General features: G+C 40.2%; 2 protein-coding genes across 2 annotated transcripts in view; one reads left to right on the top strand and one right to left on the bottom strand.

Moving 5' to 3' along the window:
- On the top strand, window positions 1-1308 carry LOC131535812 (uncharacterized protein F54H12.2-like). The gene has a single exon (XM_058768318.1). It carries the CDS (start codon window positions 1-3, stop codon window positions 1306-1308), a length of 1308 nt encoding a protein of 435 aa, XP_058624301.1.
- Window positions 1309-15729: 14421 nt separating this feature from the next.
- The window catches only part of LOC131537092 (nuclear factor 7, ovary-like), a 34963-nt gene continuing 30025 nt past the window's right edge, over window positions 15730-20667 (bottom strand). The window contains exon 6 of the mRNA XM_058770354.1: window positions 15730-18700. Within this exon, the coding sequence (XP_058626337.1) occupies window positions 18216-18700 (485 nt within the window). The 3' untranslated portion in view covers window positions 15730-18215. The remainder of the gene's footprint in view (window positions 18701-20667) is intronic.

Genomic DNA, 20667 nt, shown 5'->3' with positions numbered 1-20667 from the left:
ATGGCGTTACTGCATCGCATGTCGGGAGAGTGTATAAAGTCCGAATTGGATTTGTTTACAGTCCCGCTGACGCAGACGGTTATCGAGAAAAACGCCTATTTAGAAGTACCGCCATTATCGGCTATATCGGACTCGTCGCCTCTGGAGTTTTTTATCCCTGGAACCGGCGAGGACTACATCGACCTAAATAACACGTTGATGTTTCTACGTCTTAAAATCACAAGACCTAATGGGGGAGACATCCCAGACCCTGCAAAAGTAGCCCTAATCAACTACCCGGGGGCTACTATATTTTCACAAGTTGACGTCAGTCTCGGTGACCGATTGATATCTCAGAGCTCGAGCACCTACCCTTACCGATGTATCATCGAGAGTCTTATCAACTACAGCAAAGATACGCTGGAATCGCTTTTCTCAGCCGGTCTGTTTTTCAAAGACACGGCGGGTCACATGGATGAAACCGATCCTGTGGGCCGTAACTCCGGTCTGACCAAGAGATCGCTCTACACCACCGGGAGCGGTGTTGTGGAGTTGCTGGCGCCTATTCACAGCGACATCTTCTTTCAAGAAAAATTAATGCTAAACGGCGTCGACATAAAAATACGAATGATCAGAGGCAAAGATGAATTCTGCCTGATGTCAGGGGAGGACGTAGCCTATAAACTAAATATTGTGTCGGCGTCCCTTTTCGTCAAGAAAGTGACCGTATCACCGTCCGTGAGACTGGCGCATGCCCAGGCCTTGCTCTCGACCACTGCCAAGTATCCCATAGATAGGGTCTGTCTAAAAAATTTCTCCTTAGCCGTAGGTTCCCGAGTATCAAATCAAGAAAATTTGTTTTTGGGGACCTTGCCAAAATCTATCGTCCTGGCAATGGTAGATAATGATGCGTTCACAGGATTCTACGATAAAAACCCGTTTGCGTTCAAACATTACGATTTGGAGTTCCTGGCCGTTTACGTAGACGGACAGCATTTTCCCGCCAAGCCTCTCCAGCCAAACTTTGCCGCAGGAGCGGCCGTACGAGAATTTTATCAGTTGGCGACCGCTACCGGGAGACATCTTAAAAATCAGGCTCTCTCTATCAACAGGGATGATTTTCTGAGAGGGTATTCGCTTTATGCCTTTAACCTCACGCCTGACGAAGACTGCGGTCAACACATATCGCTCATTAAGTCCGGGAATATCAGACTCGAAGCACGCTTCAGACAACCGCTGACGCATACTATTAATCTCATCGTTTACGCTGTGTTTGACAGCATCATCGAGGTGTCTAACCGCAGACAGGTCCTGGTCGATTACTACTGAACAGAAAAATGAACACGATACAACTCACGGCCATCATGGACAAAATTTCGTGTAACGCTCATTTTCACGGAGTTCTTCCGAGCGATCATCTGCCTGAAAGGCCGTTAAAGACCTTACCGGCGCTGGCTATCGTTAACACGGACCCTGCTGACCTGCCGGGACAGCACTGGGTCGCCGCTTATTTAACTCGAGAGGGTTCAGGGTGTTTTTTCGATAGCTTCGGCCACGCTCCTGACAGCGAACGCTTTCCAACGTCCATCAAAAACTTTTTAATAACCAATACCTCCATCGTGTTATATTCTACTAAACGGGTCCAGGATTTTACTTCGGACGTGTGCGGTCAGCACTGTGTGTTTTTCCTATATCACATGGCCAGGGGTCACGAGTATAACCGAGTGATGAATTTGTACAGCGACGATTATATTAAAAATGATAAAATGGTGTCGCTATTTGTGAAAAGACTTGGATCTAATGTTTGTAATGAAAAAATGTTTTCATGTATTCATTGTGTGCAGACGTGTATTTCATCTGTGTTGCATGATTGAATTATCCAATGTATTTGATTGATCGTAAATAAAGACTCTTAAAGCCGACATCGGTTTACAGACATTTATTGAAAAAATATTGAAACGCTAGGTATACACAACATATAAAGATTACATCGCTAAAATTCTAACCACGGTCTTCGATCGATAGTCGGTGATTTGAACGTAGGACCGTCGGTCCTCAGAGCTCGTGAAATTCTCTTTTTGGCCATCTTTTTAGAAGGACGCGAGGGCTCCGGCGTGTATACGATATCTCCAGGCTTGCTTTTTAAAGAACTAATCGTACGTCTAACATGATTATTCGGTACGGTAGAAAATGGTATGTTTAATTCGGCAAACGCCTGCAGAAACTCCGACCATCCTAGAGGCCTTCGGTCATCCCGGACCTGGTGCGGCGCCATAACATTTTTTAGCAGATCGAGCATGTGTGATCCTGGCACAGGTTTACCCTTAAACACGAATTCGCCCGATTCGTTCCAAGCGCTGAGTCCTTTAGCTTTAGACATTTTGTCTAATATGTATCGACTGTTTTTCACGCTTCTCGCAGGCACGTTCTTCAGAACTTCGTCTACGACGTCTTCCGAACCCCCGTCATCTTCGGCCGAGGTATTGGGGGGAACATCTTTATGTCCGGGATTGAGGTTTGGTAACGATAGGGTTAAAACAGCGTTCTCACGATCCCCTTGTTTAACGATAGTTAAAAACCTAGTTAGTATGTTTGAGTAAAGTTTGACTTTTTCACGTTGATCTAAATCGGTCCTGAGTAAAATATTTCTTATTGCCGTATCCAGATCGTTCTCTACAACCTGTTGAATGTTCTCGCGAGGGGTTCCTGATTTCAGCATATCCAGCTGGTTCTGGGGAACAAGATACATTTTCTCAGAGTACTCCATGTTCAACCCTGTCTAGACGCTATTAAGCTGGAAATGAAGGGTATCGCTACGCTTAGGAGCGGTAGAAGAAATCCGCCGGTCTGATTGAAAACACGTTTCTTGGCGGTTATACCGATTTTCTTATCGGCGAGAAATTTAATTTCCGATTTTCTCCTTATTAGTTTTAGGTACTGCTGGCGGTTGATCGGAATCGTACCATAAAGGATGTTTAGCGCTACTTCGCAGAGTGCTAAAATGAGCTCGTCGGACCACGACTGCAAAATAAGACGTTGTTGTTTAGGCCTCGCTTTATGTAACATCTTTAACAGAGGTAGGTATTTACAGAGTTTGGCGGCCATGATCACTTTCTTTTTTTCTGAAGGTAGACCACTTGGCGATCGGAAAGCAGCCCCGTTCTGAGCCGGTACTATTCGGGCGTTTTCGGCTTTATAGTCTATCATGAGGTATCCGTAAGGTTGACTGGTAGCGTCTTGATAACACTCCATAAAGTATTTCGCATTGGTCAGAAACATTTGCCTCCCGAGCACCATGACTTGATTAGCGTCCCGGGGGTTTTTAAACAAGATTAAATAATTTGTGTTCAAGCTAATGGTTCTGCTCGATTTACCTTGAGCGAATAAATTCTGTACGATATAAATAGCGCTGAGATTACGATGGTGTACAAACTGTGTGAAGACTTTTTGGACTTGTGCGTTCCCGCTGGCTTCGCTCATCATGTCGTCCAAAATCAGAAGATTAGCTTTGTTGACGGGAAGTAAATGATCATCATTCAGAGACGTGGGTATTCCTTCAACAAATTTAATGTCGTACATTTTAAGCAGTTCATCATACAGAGGTTGCCAACAATTGTAAATATAAACAATGTTTTCAATTTTTTTAGAAATCATATTCTCCATCAGACGTTTTACAAAATAGGTTTTCCCGCTATTGGAAGGCCCACTTATCACGCATGAGAAAGGGTGTTGCAGTCTAAAGTCAAATTCAGAAGCATCCCGTACCCCTCTATGCATCATCGAATCAGTAGCCATAAGGAAGAGTATTGAAATCGGGTAAAAGCCTGCGCTTATTATACACCACCTTGAACCTTTTGTCGACTGACTTGTTGTGCAGCGTGAGATGCTTTTTATCCCTCACGATATTTTCAGCACGAGCCAGGATGTAACGTGTATCGTCGCGAGATGTCACATAGTTGTTAACCAGTCCAATCAGGGAATCTAAGCGGATAGCTCTGGAATTTTTAGCGTTCAGAGTTATACCCTTAGCTTTCATGCATGTTTTTCCTTTGGCGGTACGATAGCCGTAGGATTTAGGTCCGCTGGAACAGAACTCGGTGATGTAGTCCCCGTCCCCCATTTCATCCGTCACCGTCCCTAGACACAAAAATGACGCTGTCTGTGTCCGAGTATAAAACATGGTCGCCGAGTTTGTCCATCAGGTCGTACAACTCCAGTCGTGCGTGAGCCGTCGTAAATGCTCCTATAAACACGTTAATGTCGCGAGTCTGTCGAACATATGCTTTGGGGGGACGATGCTGGACAAGCGCTACATCGTCCGAGACAAATGTGAAAAATTTCAGGGTATCGGTTTTACCAAAAACGATCCTGGTGAAATCTTCAGGGTCTTTCACGAGGGTGGTTTGTGCTAAGTCCTCTCTCATAGAGAACCTCCCCCATAAACTATTAAGCAATAGCTTGTTTATAGACCTCTGAGCGGGGTTGTGACTGATTTTTTCAGGGTCGAGACGAATTCCCTCTTTTTCATAATATTCCCGTATGTAAGTCGCTTTGTCGACATCCGTGACCACGTTTGACGGATAGCCGGATGCTTGCTGTTTCAAACGCAAAAACTTTTTTACGTAATCGCAAAACAGCTTATCCGTTCGTTGCGGGAAATGCCAAACTTCATCGATTTTGGCCACGACATACCCTTTCTCGAGAGCTTTTAAAAGTTCGATACTGACCCAACACCCTGAGAGAGCCCTCTCCTCGTCCGTTTGGCTGCAGTTCGTAGTCTGGTTTTCGGAGTGCGCGCAGGTGCGACATAAGGGGAACATGAGTTTTCCGCCGCATCTGTAAGGCAGTATAGGGTGAAGCAATTTGCGAGGGGGGTACACGACGGCCTTGATAAGTCCGTAATAATTTTCAATCGGTTCAAAATCATTATAAATGATTTGGGGGTGACCGATCGGATAGCTTTTCCTCGCCTGACAGTACGGGTATAAGCTGGTAAAATCGACATAGCTTATTTTCTCCCCTTCACTCGTCTTGTGATAGAGTTTGTAAGCGTTAGTTCTGCCTCCAAAAAGTGCGTCTCTAGGCTTCAGTCTCTCTGGAGCAGAATAAGTACTCATAAACTCCATCACAGCGGGGTCGGTACGCTTCATTTTATGCCATTCACACTCCCAAAGAGTCTCTATTTTCAAGCCGTAGGCATTTTGCAAAATTTCAACCTTGTCGTCAAACAGTCTTCTGAGAACACCAAAAGGTATGCCTGACAAGGGGTGTGTTTTATGGGGTTCGAAGCGGCATTCGTGGCCGTGGTGTAGACAGCCGTTGTATTCCAACCCGTACCTCACCCCGTCCTGCTCGTAGTAACCGTCTAAAAAGTAACGACCGATCTGCACTTCCCCATGATTTAGAGCGTGATGAAGGTCTATGTTTCGCATCTTTTTCACATACTCGAGCCATTCGATCGACGCATTAGAGTAAGTCTTGTGTTGCCGGACATACATGTTATTATGCGTCAGAGCCAGAGTGTCTCTGTCGAGATAATGCGTTTTGAATACCCCCATACAACAGCTCGCGAGGGTGGTAAAGTTGAACGGATCAAGTTCGGTACAGTCTATGAACGCCTCTCTGTATTTCATGCACGCTTCACGTAATAAGACGACGTCGTTCACGCCGTACGCGTACAGTTCCTTCCTGAAACGGAAGAATTTACCAGAGACTGTGCTGTACCACGCATCGAATTTTGCCTGGTCTTTATCCGACATGTTTTCATACCCGTAAAACGTTTTGTCGGGGTAAGGACCCACATAGTCCTCATTTTCCGGTCTATTGAAATAATGGGGAAAGTAGCCTTTTTCCATCGTGGTCAGGTTTAGAACCGCGGGTGTCTTAGACAGAGCCATCGGGATGAAGCTGTAACTATCTATGTATCGCTGAGCATAAGCTTCGTCGTACATGAAAATTATTTTACACCCTTGCATGATGATATCGAGAGTAATCCCCGCTTTGCAAAAATACTCGAGAATTAAAAAAGAGTCGAATCTGGGCGCAATGGGCTATGAAACAGTATCCTTTGTATCGGGGTTGTCTGAATCGGGTGATCAACTGTTCCACGCATTTGACGCCTTCGGCCACAAATTGTTCGCCTTCAAAAGTAATCGCGCAAACAAAATTAGCGACGTGTCTACCGTTTTCATAACGAGTTTCGAAGTCGTAAAAAATATAATTTTTGCTAGGTTCCTTGGACGGTTGGGGCTGAATGTAACAGAAATGTACTCCTGTGTTATGCAGCTCTTCCCCACAATCGCTGCATCGGTGGGGCGAGCATTTGTGTCGATCGATGGGACCTTTAATTTCGTACCGTCTGTTACATAGTTTGCAATATTTTAGGGCGTCGCAAGGGGGCTTCTCTTTGCCGGGCGGAGTCTTTTTGTGCATGTCGTAACAGTAGCTTGAATTACAGAAGCGTCGACAATCGGGGCAGTGAACGGTTCTTTTAGGGTATTTGAAACAATCTTGATCGAAACAGACGTTGCAGACGTGTTTACAATGGTGATCTCGGATTTTCTCGTAGCCTTTATAGCAGAAACGGCATACGTAGCTAGCCCCTATAAACGATGTCAGATTCAGAATCATGTAGTAATGTTCGTCTTGTAAGTAAAGAAACGCGGTTTTAGGATGAATTTCACCGTGATTTTTGAATGTTTCTAACGCGCCTGCGCTCGTCCTGTAAAAAACGACGATTTTGATGTCTAGCAGGTTTTCAAACCTCGCTATATCGTGAAGACCGATCTTGTCTTGGATCGAAAAACCTGCGTCGTTGTGGATGACTGTCGCCCGACTTTCTAATTCGCTCTCGGGTAATTGCGGCTCGAGAAAACGTGTGAGACAGATAGAGAGACATAAATTATTAGCGGAATTCAGGGGTACGAATAAACTTTACTTTTTTCTTTTAATCACCTGTTGTAATGGGACGTCTGTGAGTTTACGACGCTGTCCCCCTCCTCCTTGTCTGTTCATGGCCACATCGACTTCGATCTCGACAGAGTCGTCGGACAATAACTGATCGTTACTCTGTAAAATTTTCTCAATTTGTTCGGTAAAGAGATTAACGTCGTAATTATTGCCGGGTGTTAAAACGACGTTAACGGGGATCTTCAGGCTTTCACCATTCATTGTCATATTAATAACACTAGAGTCACCGCCGATACGTCTGGCGAAAGACACTATTTCCTCAATTTTTTTGTGTAATAAAATGTGATAAGATGCTAAATCCGTAGCCCTTATTTCACACAGATTCATAGTCCTTCGCAATTCCACGCTGTTAAATCGAGGCCTAGGTATGACGTGATACCCGTTTGCGATCCCCCCGTGTCGTCTCAGAGCATCAACGTTCAATTGACTCGGTTCTGTTGCGTCTGAAGGATACGGGGCATAGTTATTAGGTGTAGCGTCAGTCGATGGCTGTGCGTCGCGGGAAGTTGACGGTCGCTCTGTCTCGTTATTACCTGTTGGGGGAGCTGATGGACTTGTAGCGTCTTCCGACGTACCGCCGATCTGTACGACGCTTCCCTGTGACCATTGGTTATGGCTGTTTATCATGGTCTGCAAAAGTTTGCACACATCAGCGTTTAGATATTGTTCAATTTCCGATTCTAATCGTTCAAAATCATTTTGAGTCTGATCATAATTAACTGGCATTTCTGCAGAATTTGGATAGTAATCTAACAATCGTTGTAATATATCACACAAGTTATGAGACCTCTCTGCATACATTTCGATGGCATTCTGCAGTAGGTCTGAGAGAGATTGGTCTGAATGACAACTATGAACATTTTCAGCATCCATTTTTAATTTTATTTAGATACAACAATGGTGATCAAATGAATAATACAAAATATAATGTTGTTAACAAATAGAGAACCAAACCTAATAAGACACACTGTGGAAAATCAGGACAAGGAAAACTCTGCATCAAAAACATTTGCGGGTCATCGTCTATCTCGGTGTAGAGTGTCATTAAGGCTAGAGAGAAGACTCACGATCAAGCGTCTTTCCCTTAATTGTTCGAGTAAATTGTCGTGAACGACACCAAAATTTTCAGTCACCCCTGTTTGCAAACTGCTCAAACGATTCTCTGATGATTGATGCTGCTGATTTAAAATACCTTGTTGCTCGTGAGCCCTCGCATCCTGAGCATCCATTCGATTAAGAAGTTCGTTGAAGAATGCGTCCTGTCTGTTAAGAACCTCGGTGAAGAATGAGTCCTGCCTGTTAATCAATTCTTCACGCAAAGCGTCAATTCTTTCAACAGTTTGCACACCGTTCTGACGATCCTCCGGCAGCGATTCAGTCTCCTCGGCAGGATCTTGAAATGCGAACGGGGTTTGTCTGCCTCCACGCGGTGGTAATTCGTCACTACCTTCGCTGGCCCAACTGGCTCTCTCCCAATCGTTCAGCTGCGTATCGGTCCAACGTTGGACGTTATTCATACGCTCTCGTACACCGTCTGTAGAACAAAAGAGTCAAATATTAAAGTCGATCGTCTAAAAATATCGTCTAGTTAACAGAGGATCTATGATGGTGTAAGGGTAATCTCACCGTCGGTTGCTTCTTCAACCGTTCTGATCGGAGTCACGACCGCGACTTGTCTTTTCTTTCTCTCGGGGGCGGCCGGTGACGCGTCAGCCTCTCTCGGGCGCTTCTGTGTATCGGCGTTGCTCGGACCGGGTGAATGTTCCTCCTCCTCGTCCTCCTCAGTTAGATCGATAATCGCGTCTTGCCCTGACAGCTCTGCAAAAATAATTAAAGATGTGTTATATAAATTATTAGTTAAATTATATTAACGATAAAGAATAGGACGTAAAATATGAATGTGCTCACCGTCTGTGTCTCTTACAGCGTTATCAACTGTCTCTCGCGCTGCAAATAAAAGATAATATTTCATTCATAATTAATAAAATGTCTATGAATATCAGAAAAAGTAATAAACGTACGTTCTTACCAAATAAATCAATTTGCTCAAAAGACAGCTCTTCCATTGAAATCAGACCGCTAGCGCCTAGGAAAAGTAGAAGAGAGGATGGTTATGAAATATGATAAGTTATGCGATAAAATTTCGCTATATCACTAAATAATTACCTTCTAATTTCGCCTATCAACGGCAGATGGTAGCGCGACGCTAACACGGAACAAACAAACATTCGTCATAAATTATGAAAGCGATTATAAATATTAAATTTAGCAATAGATAATATTATTTAAGAGTTTTAAAAATGATATGATGTAAACATGTGTAAAAATTTGTGTTGATTTAAAAACTTGGAAGCCACTAAAAGTTTAAAAGCATATATGGACAGACATAGACGTGTAAAACCGTTAAAAAATTAAAAACTTGGAAGCCATTAAAAGTTTAAAAGCATATATGGTCAGCCATAGACGTGTAAAACCGTTCAAAAATTTATCTCAAACATTAAATATACTCTAAAGATAATGTCCAACAAAAACACATTGCCAAAACGGTTAAAGAAACATTTCATTTCAACCCATAGCGGGGCGCAAACTGCCATTCTTTCGCTCCGCGAACAACCGACGCTGTCCGCTAGGCCGTGCGTCAGTTCTAAGCAAATTCAAAATAAAACAAGGGTTGGGAGTTACAAGAACGAACAATTAAAAATAAATAAATAAAAACTTAACAGCCATGAAAAGTTTAAAAAGCATCAACATCATAGCACAAACAAATTTAAAAACTTGGAAGCCACTAAAAGTTTAAAAGCATATATGGACAGACATAGACGTGTAAAACCGTTCAAAAATTAAAAACTTGGAAGCCATTAAAAGTTTAAAAGCAAATATGGACAGCCATAGACGTGTAAAACCGTTCAAAAATTTATCTCAAACATTAAATATACTCTAAAGATAATGTCCAACAAAAACACATTGCCAAAACGGTTAAAGAAACATTTCATCCCATAGATCCGATCGGATATGAAAAAATTACAAATTAAACTAGAACAAACGGACGACTAAATTATATATCGCTTTAAATTGTATCAAACAAATGACCATGAAAAATCCTAAAATAACAGCTAGACCAAGTAATAAGACGGGACGCTACTCTCTGGAACATCGGCCTACATAACAAATCGTGTATTCGTTCATCAGTATTTATTGAATAAATGCGTGTCTGTTTCACCCTAGCTGTACCATAATTTTACTCAAATAGTCTAATAACAGGCTTTTTAAAGGAAATAAATAGAAACTTACCGGTTATGTCCATTTCCCCAGAAGCGTTGCAAGAATTTCCAAAAAAAAAAAACTAAAGAGGGCCAGGGATCTTCTTTAAAAAAAAAAATGTCTTTGTCCGTTCCTCAAACATTCACGTTATTTAAAGGATCTGTACTGAAATTTATTGCTCCCTGGATGACATCTGTTATATTCATTATAAGAAAAGCTATACGTTAATTGTATAGTTTTGGTAATATTTAAACATAAATGGTATGGGGAGTAATTTAAACGCAACATTTCGTGATATATAACTCATTGTAATATGTTAATATATCGTTTTGATAGCTGGATCTGCATAAAACAAAAAATTTCATGAGAGATGTTATTTTTAAGCACGACCAGCAGAGACCGCTCGAGCACCGCTATATAACGTATTAAAAAACACATGTTAGAACGTTATACGACTGGAGTCAGTTCGTCTCGCCGAAGATAAACAACCATACATATGGTATGTCTGTGTACATCCGTTTGAAAACTCTTTCTCAGAGTCTAAACAGAACTACTAAAACGATTTAAACACGGGGGGTGTCTGAAATATTCGCCGTAACTAATTTCCGAATTTCCTAATGTTTTCATAAACAGAGCCTAAAAGTCTGTGAAAATAAACAGGACAGCGTGTCTAATTAGAAAAAATGTATTTCGGCGCGGCTGCCAGAACCAGACCAGAACTATTATTTAAACAACCTTCTTAAAATAAAACCTAAAATTATGCGATCGGTTCCATCTCTAAAACACGACCAACATTACCGGTGCAGTCAGGCGAAATATACATAGCCATCATTAAATTCGCATCCTAAAGGGATGATTAGTTGTCATTTTAGATAAATAAATTAAAAAGTTTTGAAGCCCTTCCGAGCCGGGATTAGATGAGCGATCAAAATGATCATCTAATCACGTCGCAACAACGTTAACCACAGAGCCATTGCTCCGCTACAAAACTGCTGAAATGTTACATCTTTTAGTTTAAAAACATTCAATTTGAAGATATAAGAAACTTTTAAACAAACTTTTGATGCGAAATAAGTTAAAATATAAGGACTTCAGACGTATTAGGGAAACATTAAAGTATATAAATAAATCAAATGTTTGCAAAACATTCTCACTCGCAGCGGACAGAAATGGCATGAGCGGTGTGGGTCCTGCGTCTCACACACACACACACACACACACAGAGAGACAGACAGATACACACAGGAGCGTGCTCACTCTGCAGAGAGCATAATTAAAGTTTAAACTAAACACAATTTGTGTAATCAGTTCATTTGAAGCCGACTGGTATACCATGAAAACGTAAGATCATTTTATTTGTTAAACTAAACATTTTTTATCCCTTCTCATTATTAGTCATGTTGCCTATTTTATTTAAATTATTTTTATACAACCAACAGAATATATCTTTGTCTTAAAACTGACCTGTTAAAATTTTTTATTTATTCTGCTTTTACCCATAAATTCAATATCTTTTTCCATAGATAGAGAGAAAGAGCGTGAGGGTGGAGACAGATGCCTTTTTCCAACTAAACACAAATTTTTTTTTTGGTAAACCTTTCATTTGAAGAATGGGGTTCCTTGCGAGAGGAGGAAATGTTTTTTCTCTTGGAAAAATGTAAGAGGGTTTATTTCTTTATTGTCTGTCTTAAAACTGACCTGTTAAAATTGTTTATTTATTCTGCTTTTACCCTTAAATTCAATATATTTTTCCATAGATAGAAAGAGAGCGTGAGAGAACTTTTTCCAACTTAAACTAAACACAATTTTTTGTAAACCTCTCATTTGAAGAATGGGGTTCCTTGCAAGCGGAGGAAATATTTTTCTCTTGAAGAAAAATGTAAGAAGGTTTTCATTCATTCCCAATTCATTATTAGAGTGTTATTTTCTTAGTTTTTAATCACTCTGGAACAGACTTTGAGTTTTTGTCTTTCTGAATTCATAGCTACTGGGTTTGAGATGTTTATCTGAATTCAGCAGTGCTTTTGAGCAATATATTCTAAATTAGAGAAACAGAGGATGATCTGATGGAGATGCACATTATAGGGGGATGATAAGGGCGCTTGTATTGTCCTCCTCAGCTTTTATGAACATGACTGTTGCCATGACGATTCCATTTCCACAGACATACTGGAACAACTCCAATCAATGAAAAAATCTCAGCTTTTTCAGTTGGTCAATGAATCCATCTGTACGACAAGGGTATGTCAGGATGACCGAGTGCTTACAGAGCATAAAAGCATCTTAGCATCTTTTGGAAAAAGAGATGAACAGCTGTAGAAGTGCCTTTTATATTCAACAATATTACACTTCGGTGAGGTTTGTTTTGAAGAGAGATACACTGCAAAAAAATATTTTCTTACTCAGTATTTTTGTCTTGTTTTTCAATATAAATATCTACATAAACATTCATAATTCAAGGTACATTTACTTGAGGAGCAAAATGACTTCACCTCAAAGTCATTTGTTTCCAGACATCATTATGGACAACACAATGGGCTTCGGAGTAACCTGACATTTATGGTCCGTGTACCTTTGTATAATCCATATTTTAATTCAATATTGAAATCTGAAAAATGAAAAGACCGCACATTTTTAGTTTTTCCACAGGTAAAAATAAATATATTTAAATTATGCTTTTTTTAGACACTTACTATATTTAAATTATACTATACTAAGCAATCAAGGTATCTTTCATTCATTCATTTTTTTTAAACATTTAATATTAAAAATCCTTTTTTTCGTTTTTAAATTTTTCAAAGAAATTAAAAAACAAGAATTATGCGAGATTTTCCATTTTTACGCACCTGGCTAGAAAATGAATTAAGGACTTGAATATTCCATCTCTGCATGTGGGCGGGAATGAAATTCCCCCTTTCCGCTGATTGGTAAACCAAAAATTAAACCGTGCCGTCATTAGTTCTTCTGCAGTTCTGCGCAGCAGAAAACAGTCCTGCCGCTACAGTTGTATGCATTCTTAATGCGTTCATTGCAACTATATTTAATCACTTTCTCATCAAACAACCAGACTAACAAAAGCCCATACAGGGGCAGAGCCTATAGATGGCATAAATTCGTCAACCTGCGTGAGAAATAAGTTATTAAATAAGTTATAAGTTATTATTTTATCATAGCCTAAATATTAATTTATTTACATCTGCATTCACAGCTACCCTCTAGCCTACATTTTTGGCACATCGCCTGTTTTATTGAGCTGTGTTTTGGATAAGAGGTGAAGTTGAAATGATATATGTAAAGATATATCAGTGTAGTATATGCTTTATTATTCTATTTTTTTTTTTTTTTTTTCATTGTTATATTTTAGGGGTAATGTTAGCTGTTAGCCATTTGTTAGTCTGGTTGTTTGATGAGAAAGTGATGAAATAAAAGATTGTGTTACACCAGTCTGTCTGAAATCCTGTGCTGAAATCCTGTGCTGACCAGCTGGCCCCCATCTTCACACAGATCTTCAACAGATCACTGGAACTGAAGTCCCTTCATGCTTCAAACGCTCCATCATCATCCCCATCCCAAAGAAATCCAAAATTGCAGGACTAAATGACTACAGGCCTGTGGCTCTAACGTCTGTGGTCATGAAGTCTTTTGAAAAACTGGTGCTGGCCCACCTGAAGGACATTACTGGACCCTTACTGGATCCTCTTCAGTTTGCCTACAGAGCAAACAGGTCTGTGGACGATGCAGTCAACATGGGACTGCATTATGCTCTGCAACATCTAGACCAGTGCTTCCCAAACCTGTCCTGGAGGACCCGCTGCCCTGCACATTTTGTATGTCTCCCTAATCAGACACCCAATTTAGTTCTTGCATTCTCTACTAATGAGCTGATGAGTGTAATCAGGTGTGTTAAATAAGGGAGACACACAAAAGGTGCAGGGCAGGGGGGCCTCCAGGACAGGTTTGGGATGCACTGATCTAGACAGACCAGGGACTTATGTGAGGATCCTGTTTGTGGACTTCAGCTTGGCCTTTAACACTATCATTCCAAACCTCCTCCAGCCCAAACTAACTCAGCTCTCCGTGCCCTCCTCCGTCTGTCAGTGGATCACCAGTTTCCTGACAGACAGGCAGCAGCTAGTGAGGCTGGGAAAATACACATCAGCACTGGAGCTCCTCCGGGCTGTGTTCTCTCCCCACTGATATTCTCCCTGTACACCAACGACTGTACCTCTAAAGACCCCTCTGTCAAGCTCCTGAAGTTTTCAGGCGACACCACACTTATCGGCCTCATTCAGGACGGTGACGAGTCTTCTTACAGACAGGAGGTTAAGGAGCTGGCTGTCTGGTGCAGTCTTAACAACCTGGAGCTCAACTCAAAACAGTGGAGATGATCGTGGACTTCAGGAGAAAACCCCCTGCTCTCCCCCCACTCACCATCATGAACAGCACTGTGACTGCAGTGGAGACATTCAGGTTCCTGGGCACAACCATCTCTCAGGACCTGAAGTGGGACATTCACATAGACTCGATTGTTAAAAAGGCCCAGCAGAGGTTGAACTTCCTTCGCCAGCTGAGGAAGTTCAACCTGCCATAGGAGCTGCTGAAATAGTTCTACTCCGCCATCATTGAATCCATCCTCTCCACATCAATAACTGTCTGGTTCAGCTCAGCTACCAAATCTGACCTCAGAAGACTACAGAGGGCAGTCCGGACTGCTGAGCGAATCATTGGTACAACCCTCCCCTCTCTCCAAGAACTGTACTCATCCAGTGAGCAAAAGCGCTGGCAAAATCACTCTGGACTCCTCACATCCAGCACACTCCCTCTTTGAACTGTTGCAGTCTGGTCGACGCTACAGAGCTCTGAGCACCAGAACGACCAGGCATAGAAACAGTTTCTTCCCTCAGGCAATCCATCTCATGAACACTTGACAATAATTGTGGAACACACACTATTTATACACTTATTTATCTAACACACATACTTAGTCTACAATTTGCACATAATATACCTGTACATACAATTGTCAATTTGTATATTGTTATTCCCTATTTACTTGTTTTATTTTTATTCTTCTTTTTATTATCGTTGTTTTTTGTTCTGTCACTGTCATTCTGTTGCACAGTGGAAGCTTCTGTCACGAAAACAAATTCCTCGTATGTGTAAACATGCCTAGCAATAAAGCTCATTCTGTTTCTGATTCTGAAACATGTCCGTGTTCTATATGCTGTAAAGTTAGCATCACTTCTCAAAATGTTACCATTTTAAAAATCTTTTGTCAATCATAATTGGTTGAGTTTTCTACAGTTATTCTTTCAGTCGATATCGTTACACTATCTACAGGACGCTTGTCAGGTGCGGGGCCCACTGTGTCATTATCCCATCATGTGCTGAAGATAAATCAGAAATGCATTTCCATCTGAACAATACAAAGGATTCACACTGGCTCCCCTAATTATTTCATTAAATCTGTTTTTAATAAATGATATCAAGACTTGATTTGTATCACTGCATTTTCTTTTTACTTTTCTACAGAACATGTTCATTCTAGACATTACCTTATTTGAGCAGATACACATTTATAGTATTTTCTGTATACAGAAGAAAAGAGGCACACTTTTTTCTTTTCTTTTTTTTTTTACTATACATTCTTACTGTCAAACAAACATACTTACCCATACTTTGCCCCCTCACAGATTATCACATTCAGTGACTTTAATATTTATTTGGAGGAACAAAAATAAACACATTGTTCATTTATACAAGCGATTATTATATTTATTCTGAAACTGATTCAGACTTTGTCAGAGATTTCAGTCCCAGAAAAAACAATAATTTGATCTGAGAATCAGATTTATAATCAGCTGCAAACAAGTATTTCTATACTCAATATTTATATTATTTAACCATTTACCATGGTTTTACTATAGTAAAAGTCTAGTAACCATGTTTTTTGTTTTTGTTTGTTTTTTTGCATATTGATTAACATTTTTGATCACCACAGTTTTACAATAAATACCATGGTTTAACTATGGTCAGAGAAGCAAGCCCATGGTTAATTTGTGGTTACCATGGTTTAACTACAGTAATCATGGATTTCTGGTTTCATTTGTAGAAAAATCATGGTTAATTTTTGTGGATCAGAACCTTTTACATCCATTTTCTTCAATGAACAAATGATCATGTAACTGAAACTATCACGGACATAAACAATTACTCATTTACTACAAACACTGAACGTGCTGAATTGACTCTTTCAGTTGTGCAATACTGGAAAAAAAAGTGATATTATTATGTAACTATATGAAGAAGTGTGTAGACAATCTTTGAAGTTGTCTTGAGAAAGTCTAGTCTGGAGGGCTGAAAGTAGTTAGAAGCAGTTTGAAGTGGTTTTAAAGTGTGAACAGTTTTGAGTCCATACTGTTTCTCTCTCAGACACACAAACACAGATCACTACCAAGGGCTCTGCTACGTGGTTGCTAGGGTGTTCTGGGTGGTTGCCAGAAAGTTGCTAGTGTTATTTTTATTTTTATTTTTTTTGCATGGGTGTCATATAGTTGCTATGCGTTTGCCTGGGTGTTGCTATCCAGTTGCTAGGGTACACTGGTTTGTTGCTAGAGTGTTCTGAGTGGTTGCTATGTTGTTGCTAGGGTGTTATGAGCAGAGATTCATGACACATCGTTTCTCATTGGTCAGATATGAATAACGATTTGTTTTAACTAGGGGTGTCAACGTTAACGCGTTAACGCATGCGATTAATCAAAAATTTTTTACACGTTAACATTTTTTTCAACGCAAATTAATCGTTTGATAAGGTTTGACCCCAACTTCTTCCCGTCATCGCGGAAGGTTATCTATCATTGTGTGATGAGGGTACAGCACCAGTGTTGCCAGGGTAACGGCACAAGTGGGCTATTTTAAAAATACAGTCGCAGGGAAAAATTACAGAGCCGTGGGTTGTGGTTTTTTGGGCTACTTTTATAATGTACCGTGACTGCCCAGAGTGTATATAGACAAATAAAAATTTAAATAGATCCTTTTACTAATGTGTATTATATTTGGAATGTATCCATGGCAACTTAAGAACGGAGAGGGCTGTAACATCACAAACAACGTGAGTTTCAGCAGAGCAGAAGAAATAAACATGACAACAGCCACTATAGATTATGTAAGATAATAAACACAAGATTACGATAGGATATGATTTGTATGTGATTTTCTTGAGATTAATGTGTACATCTGAAATGCTAATTTGTACAGCAATATAAAAGGCTATAAATAGCATATTTTAACAAACGACCAAATTCCACATGTGATCGTAAAAGGAAGTTATTACAAACACTCGATGGTGGTTTGAAGTGAGTTCTGAGTAAAAGTGTGCTATTAATCTCATAAATTGTCTTATGAAGCATGATGCTAATATTAGCTCTAATGCAGCTGCAGAACAGGTCCAATTCTTCTTCATAATGCATTTTGTCATAATACTTCATGTAAGGATGCAAGAAATGTTTTGTTGTATTTATTTAGAAATACTTTTGATAATAGTTGGGTAAATGTATACTGGGATTGAAGCGATGTGGCTTGGTAAACGTTTTATTGCCAGTATAAAGGCTGATAATGGCTGAATAAAAACAAAAGAATAATGATAAAAGAATAATAAGGATTGTGTCTCATACCTGGCGGAAGTGTGAAAGATTCTGTTTCCTTAAACTAGTTTGTCATGCATTTCTTTTTCAACACATTTACAGGTAAATTCTAGTATTTTAAATTTGCAATTAATCATGATTAATCACGGTCCATGACTGTGATTAACGCGATTTAATTTTTTAATTGATTGACAGCACTAATTTTAACCCTTCATGTGTTTTGATCATTTTTCATTTTTAAATAAGAATATATTTACTTGTTTTCTGATCTGATATTCAGATCAACAGTCTCTTACTCGTGATTAAATATTGAAACACAATGGAAGATGAAAACAGGAAGATCCAGACCTGCAGGAGTAACGATTACTGACTATTGATTGCCAAGATCCTCAGAGAGGAAGAACTATGAAAAAATGGAAAGAGTGTGTGAGTGAAGGTGGTTGTAAATGTGTGTAGATGTGTGTTAGTTACAGGATCAGAGAATGACACTATTCCACTGTCATAGTCCAGATACACTCTCACACGATCAAGATGATGATTAACATGAAAACCAGAACCAAAAGACCATCCATACCACACAAACCAGACATCAGTCTTAAAGAAATCACGTCCCTTCCTCTGGTTTGATGCTGTAGTTACTCCAAGTCTCCAGCGTTGACTCTCTTTAACCTCCACATCCCAGCAGTGTGTTCCTGAGTTAAAGCCCTCTGAACCCAGAATACATTCATAACAGTCAAATCTCTCTGGATTATCAGGAAGAGGTTGATAATCTCTCAGTCTCACACTGGTCAGATCATCAGACACGACGAGACGTGGATTTGCAGTGTTTGGATCCAGGATCACAGGAGCTGATGAGACAAAATTGACAGATGCTTTTATTCTGATGTTCATATAATGATCAAAAGTGAACCCAACACAGATTATTATGAATTATGACACTCGTCCTATTGATCAAACACATCAGACTCATCACTGTCAGTCATTCTCTGTGTGATTTATTAGTACTGAAAGTTTACATTTGCATTACATTTAGATATAGGCATTTAGCAGACACTTGTATCCAAAGCGACTTACAAATGAGGACAATGGAAGCAATCAAAATCAACAAAAGAGCAATAATATGTAATTGCTGTGATAAGTCTCAGTTAGCCTATAACACAGCACACATAGCAAGATTTTTTTTATAATAAATAAAAAGAACACAAGTAGATAGAATAGAAAAATAATAGAGAATGCCAGTGTTAGAGGCTCTATTTGTAAATAAAAAGAAAGCAAGTATTGTAAAGAGTGCAAGTGTTAAAGGGTCAGGTGTTTTTTTTTTTTCATTTTTTATTTTTTTTATAAAAACTAATAAAGAAAACTAGTAAATAGAATAGAATTAGAATAGAGAGTGCTAGTGTTAGAGGGTCAAGTATAGATAAAAGAGATGATTGTTTTTAGCCAATTCTTGAAGATGAAGATGCTCGGATTGAGTTGGGCAGGTCATTCCACCAGGAAGGAACATTTAATTTAAAAGTCTGTGAATGTGATTTTGTGCCTCTTTGGGATGACACAATAAAGCGACATTCACTTGCAGAATGCAAGCTTCTAGAAGGCACATAAGTCTGAAATAATGAATTTAGGTAAAGGGGTGCAGAGCCAGTGGTGGTTTTGTAGGCAAACATCAATGCCTTGAATTTTATGCGAGCAGCTATTGGTAGCCAGTGCAAATTGATAAACAGAGGTGTGATGTGCGTTCTTTTCGGCTCATTAAAGATGAATCTTGCAGACGCATTCTGGATTAATTGTAAAGATTTGATAGAACTGGCTGGAAGATAATAGCTTTTGCAATAGTCCAGTCTGGACAGAACAAGAGCTTGAACAAGGAGTTGTGAAGCATGTTCCGAAAGAAAGGGCCTGATCTTCTTGATGTTGAATAAAGCAAATCTGCAGGACCGTGCAGTTTTAGCAATGTGTTCTGAGAAAGTCAGCTGATCATTAATCTCAACTCCAAGATATTTGGCTGTTTTTGAATTAGTTATGGTTGATGTGCCTAACTGGATGGAAAAATTGTGATGAAGTGATGGGTTTATTGAAACCACAAGCAGTTCCGTCTTGGCAAGGTTTAGTTGAAGGTGATGGTCCTTCATCCAGCAAGAAATGTATGTTAGCTGAGATGCGAGCAGCTATCGTCGGATCATCAGGATGGAATGAGAGGTAGAGTTGAGTGTCATCAGCATAGCAGTGATATGAAAACCTATGTTTCTGAATGACAGAGCCTAGTGATGCCATGTTGACAGAGAAGATAAGTGGTCCAAGAACTGAGCCCTAAGGCACTCCAGTAGTTAGATGTTGAGACTTGGACACCTCACCTCTCTAAGGTACCTTGAAGGACCTATCTGAGAGGTAAGACTCAAACCACTGGAGTGCGGTTCCTGAGATGCTTTTTGCCAATAGGGTTGACAGGAGGATCTGGTGGTTAACCATGTCAAAAGCCAGATCCAGCAAGATAAGTATTGACGATTTGGAAGCTTCAACAATCATGGCAGTCTTGGTTGAATGTCCACTTCTGAAACCAGAGTGGTTGCTGTCCAGGAGGTTGTTCTGTGTGAGAAAGGCAGAGACTTGGTTAAGCACAACCCATTCGAGTGTTTTTGCAATGAAAGGTAGAAGGGAAACCGGTCTGTAGTTCTCTAAAAGAGAAGGGTTAAGGGTGGGTCTCTTAAGTAGTGGGGGTATACGAGCATGTTTAAATGCTAAGGCCAAAAACGCCAATGTGAAGTAGAGGTCTGCGCGGGACTATTTTTTTAGTCCTGCTCCCACCCTCTCCCGCGAG

This window comes from Onychostoma macrolepis, chromosome 03, assembly GCF_012432095.1.
Source record: "Onychostoma macrolepis isolate SWU-2019 chromosome 03, ASM1243209v1, whole genome shotgun sequence".
Classification (NCBI taxonomy): Eukaryota; Metazoa; Chordata; class Actinopteri; order Cypriniformes; family Cyprinidae; genus Onychostoma; species Onychostoma macrolepis.
This window is presented reverse-complemented; position numbering and strand designations above follow the sequence as displayed.

Excerpts from the sequence above, each read along its gene's own strand:
- LOC131535812 (XM_058768318.1), top strand. The coding sequence starts at position 1 with ATGGCGTTACTGCATCGCATGTCGGGAGAGTGTATAAAGTCCGAATTG.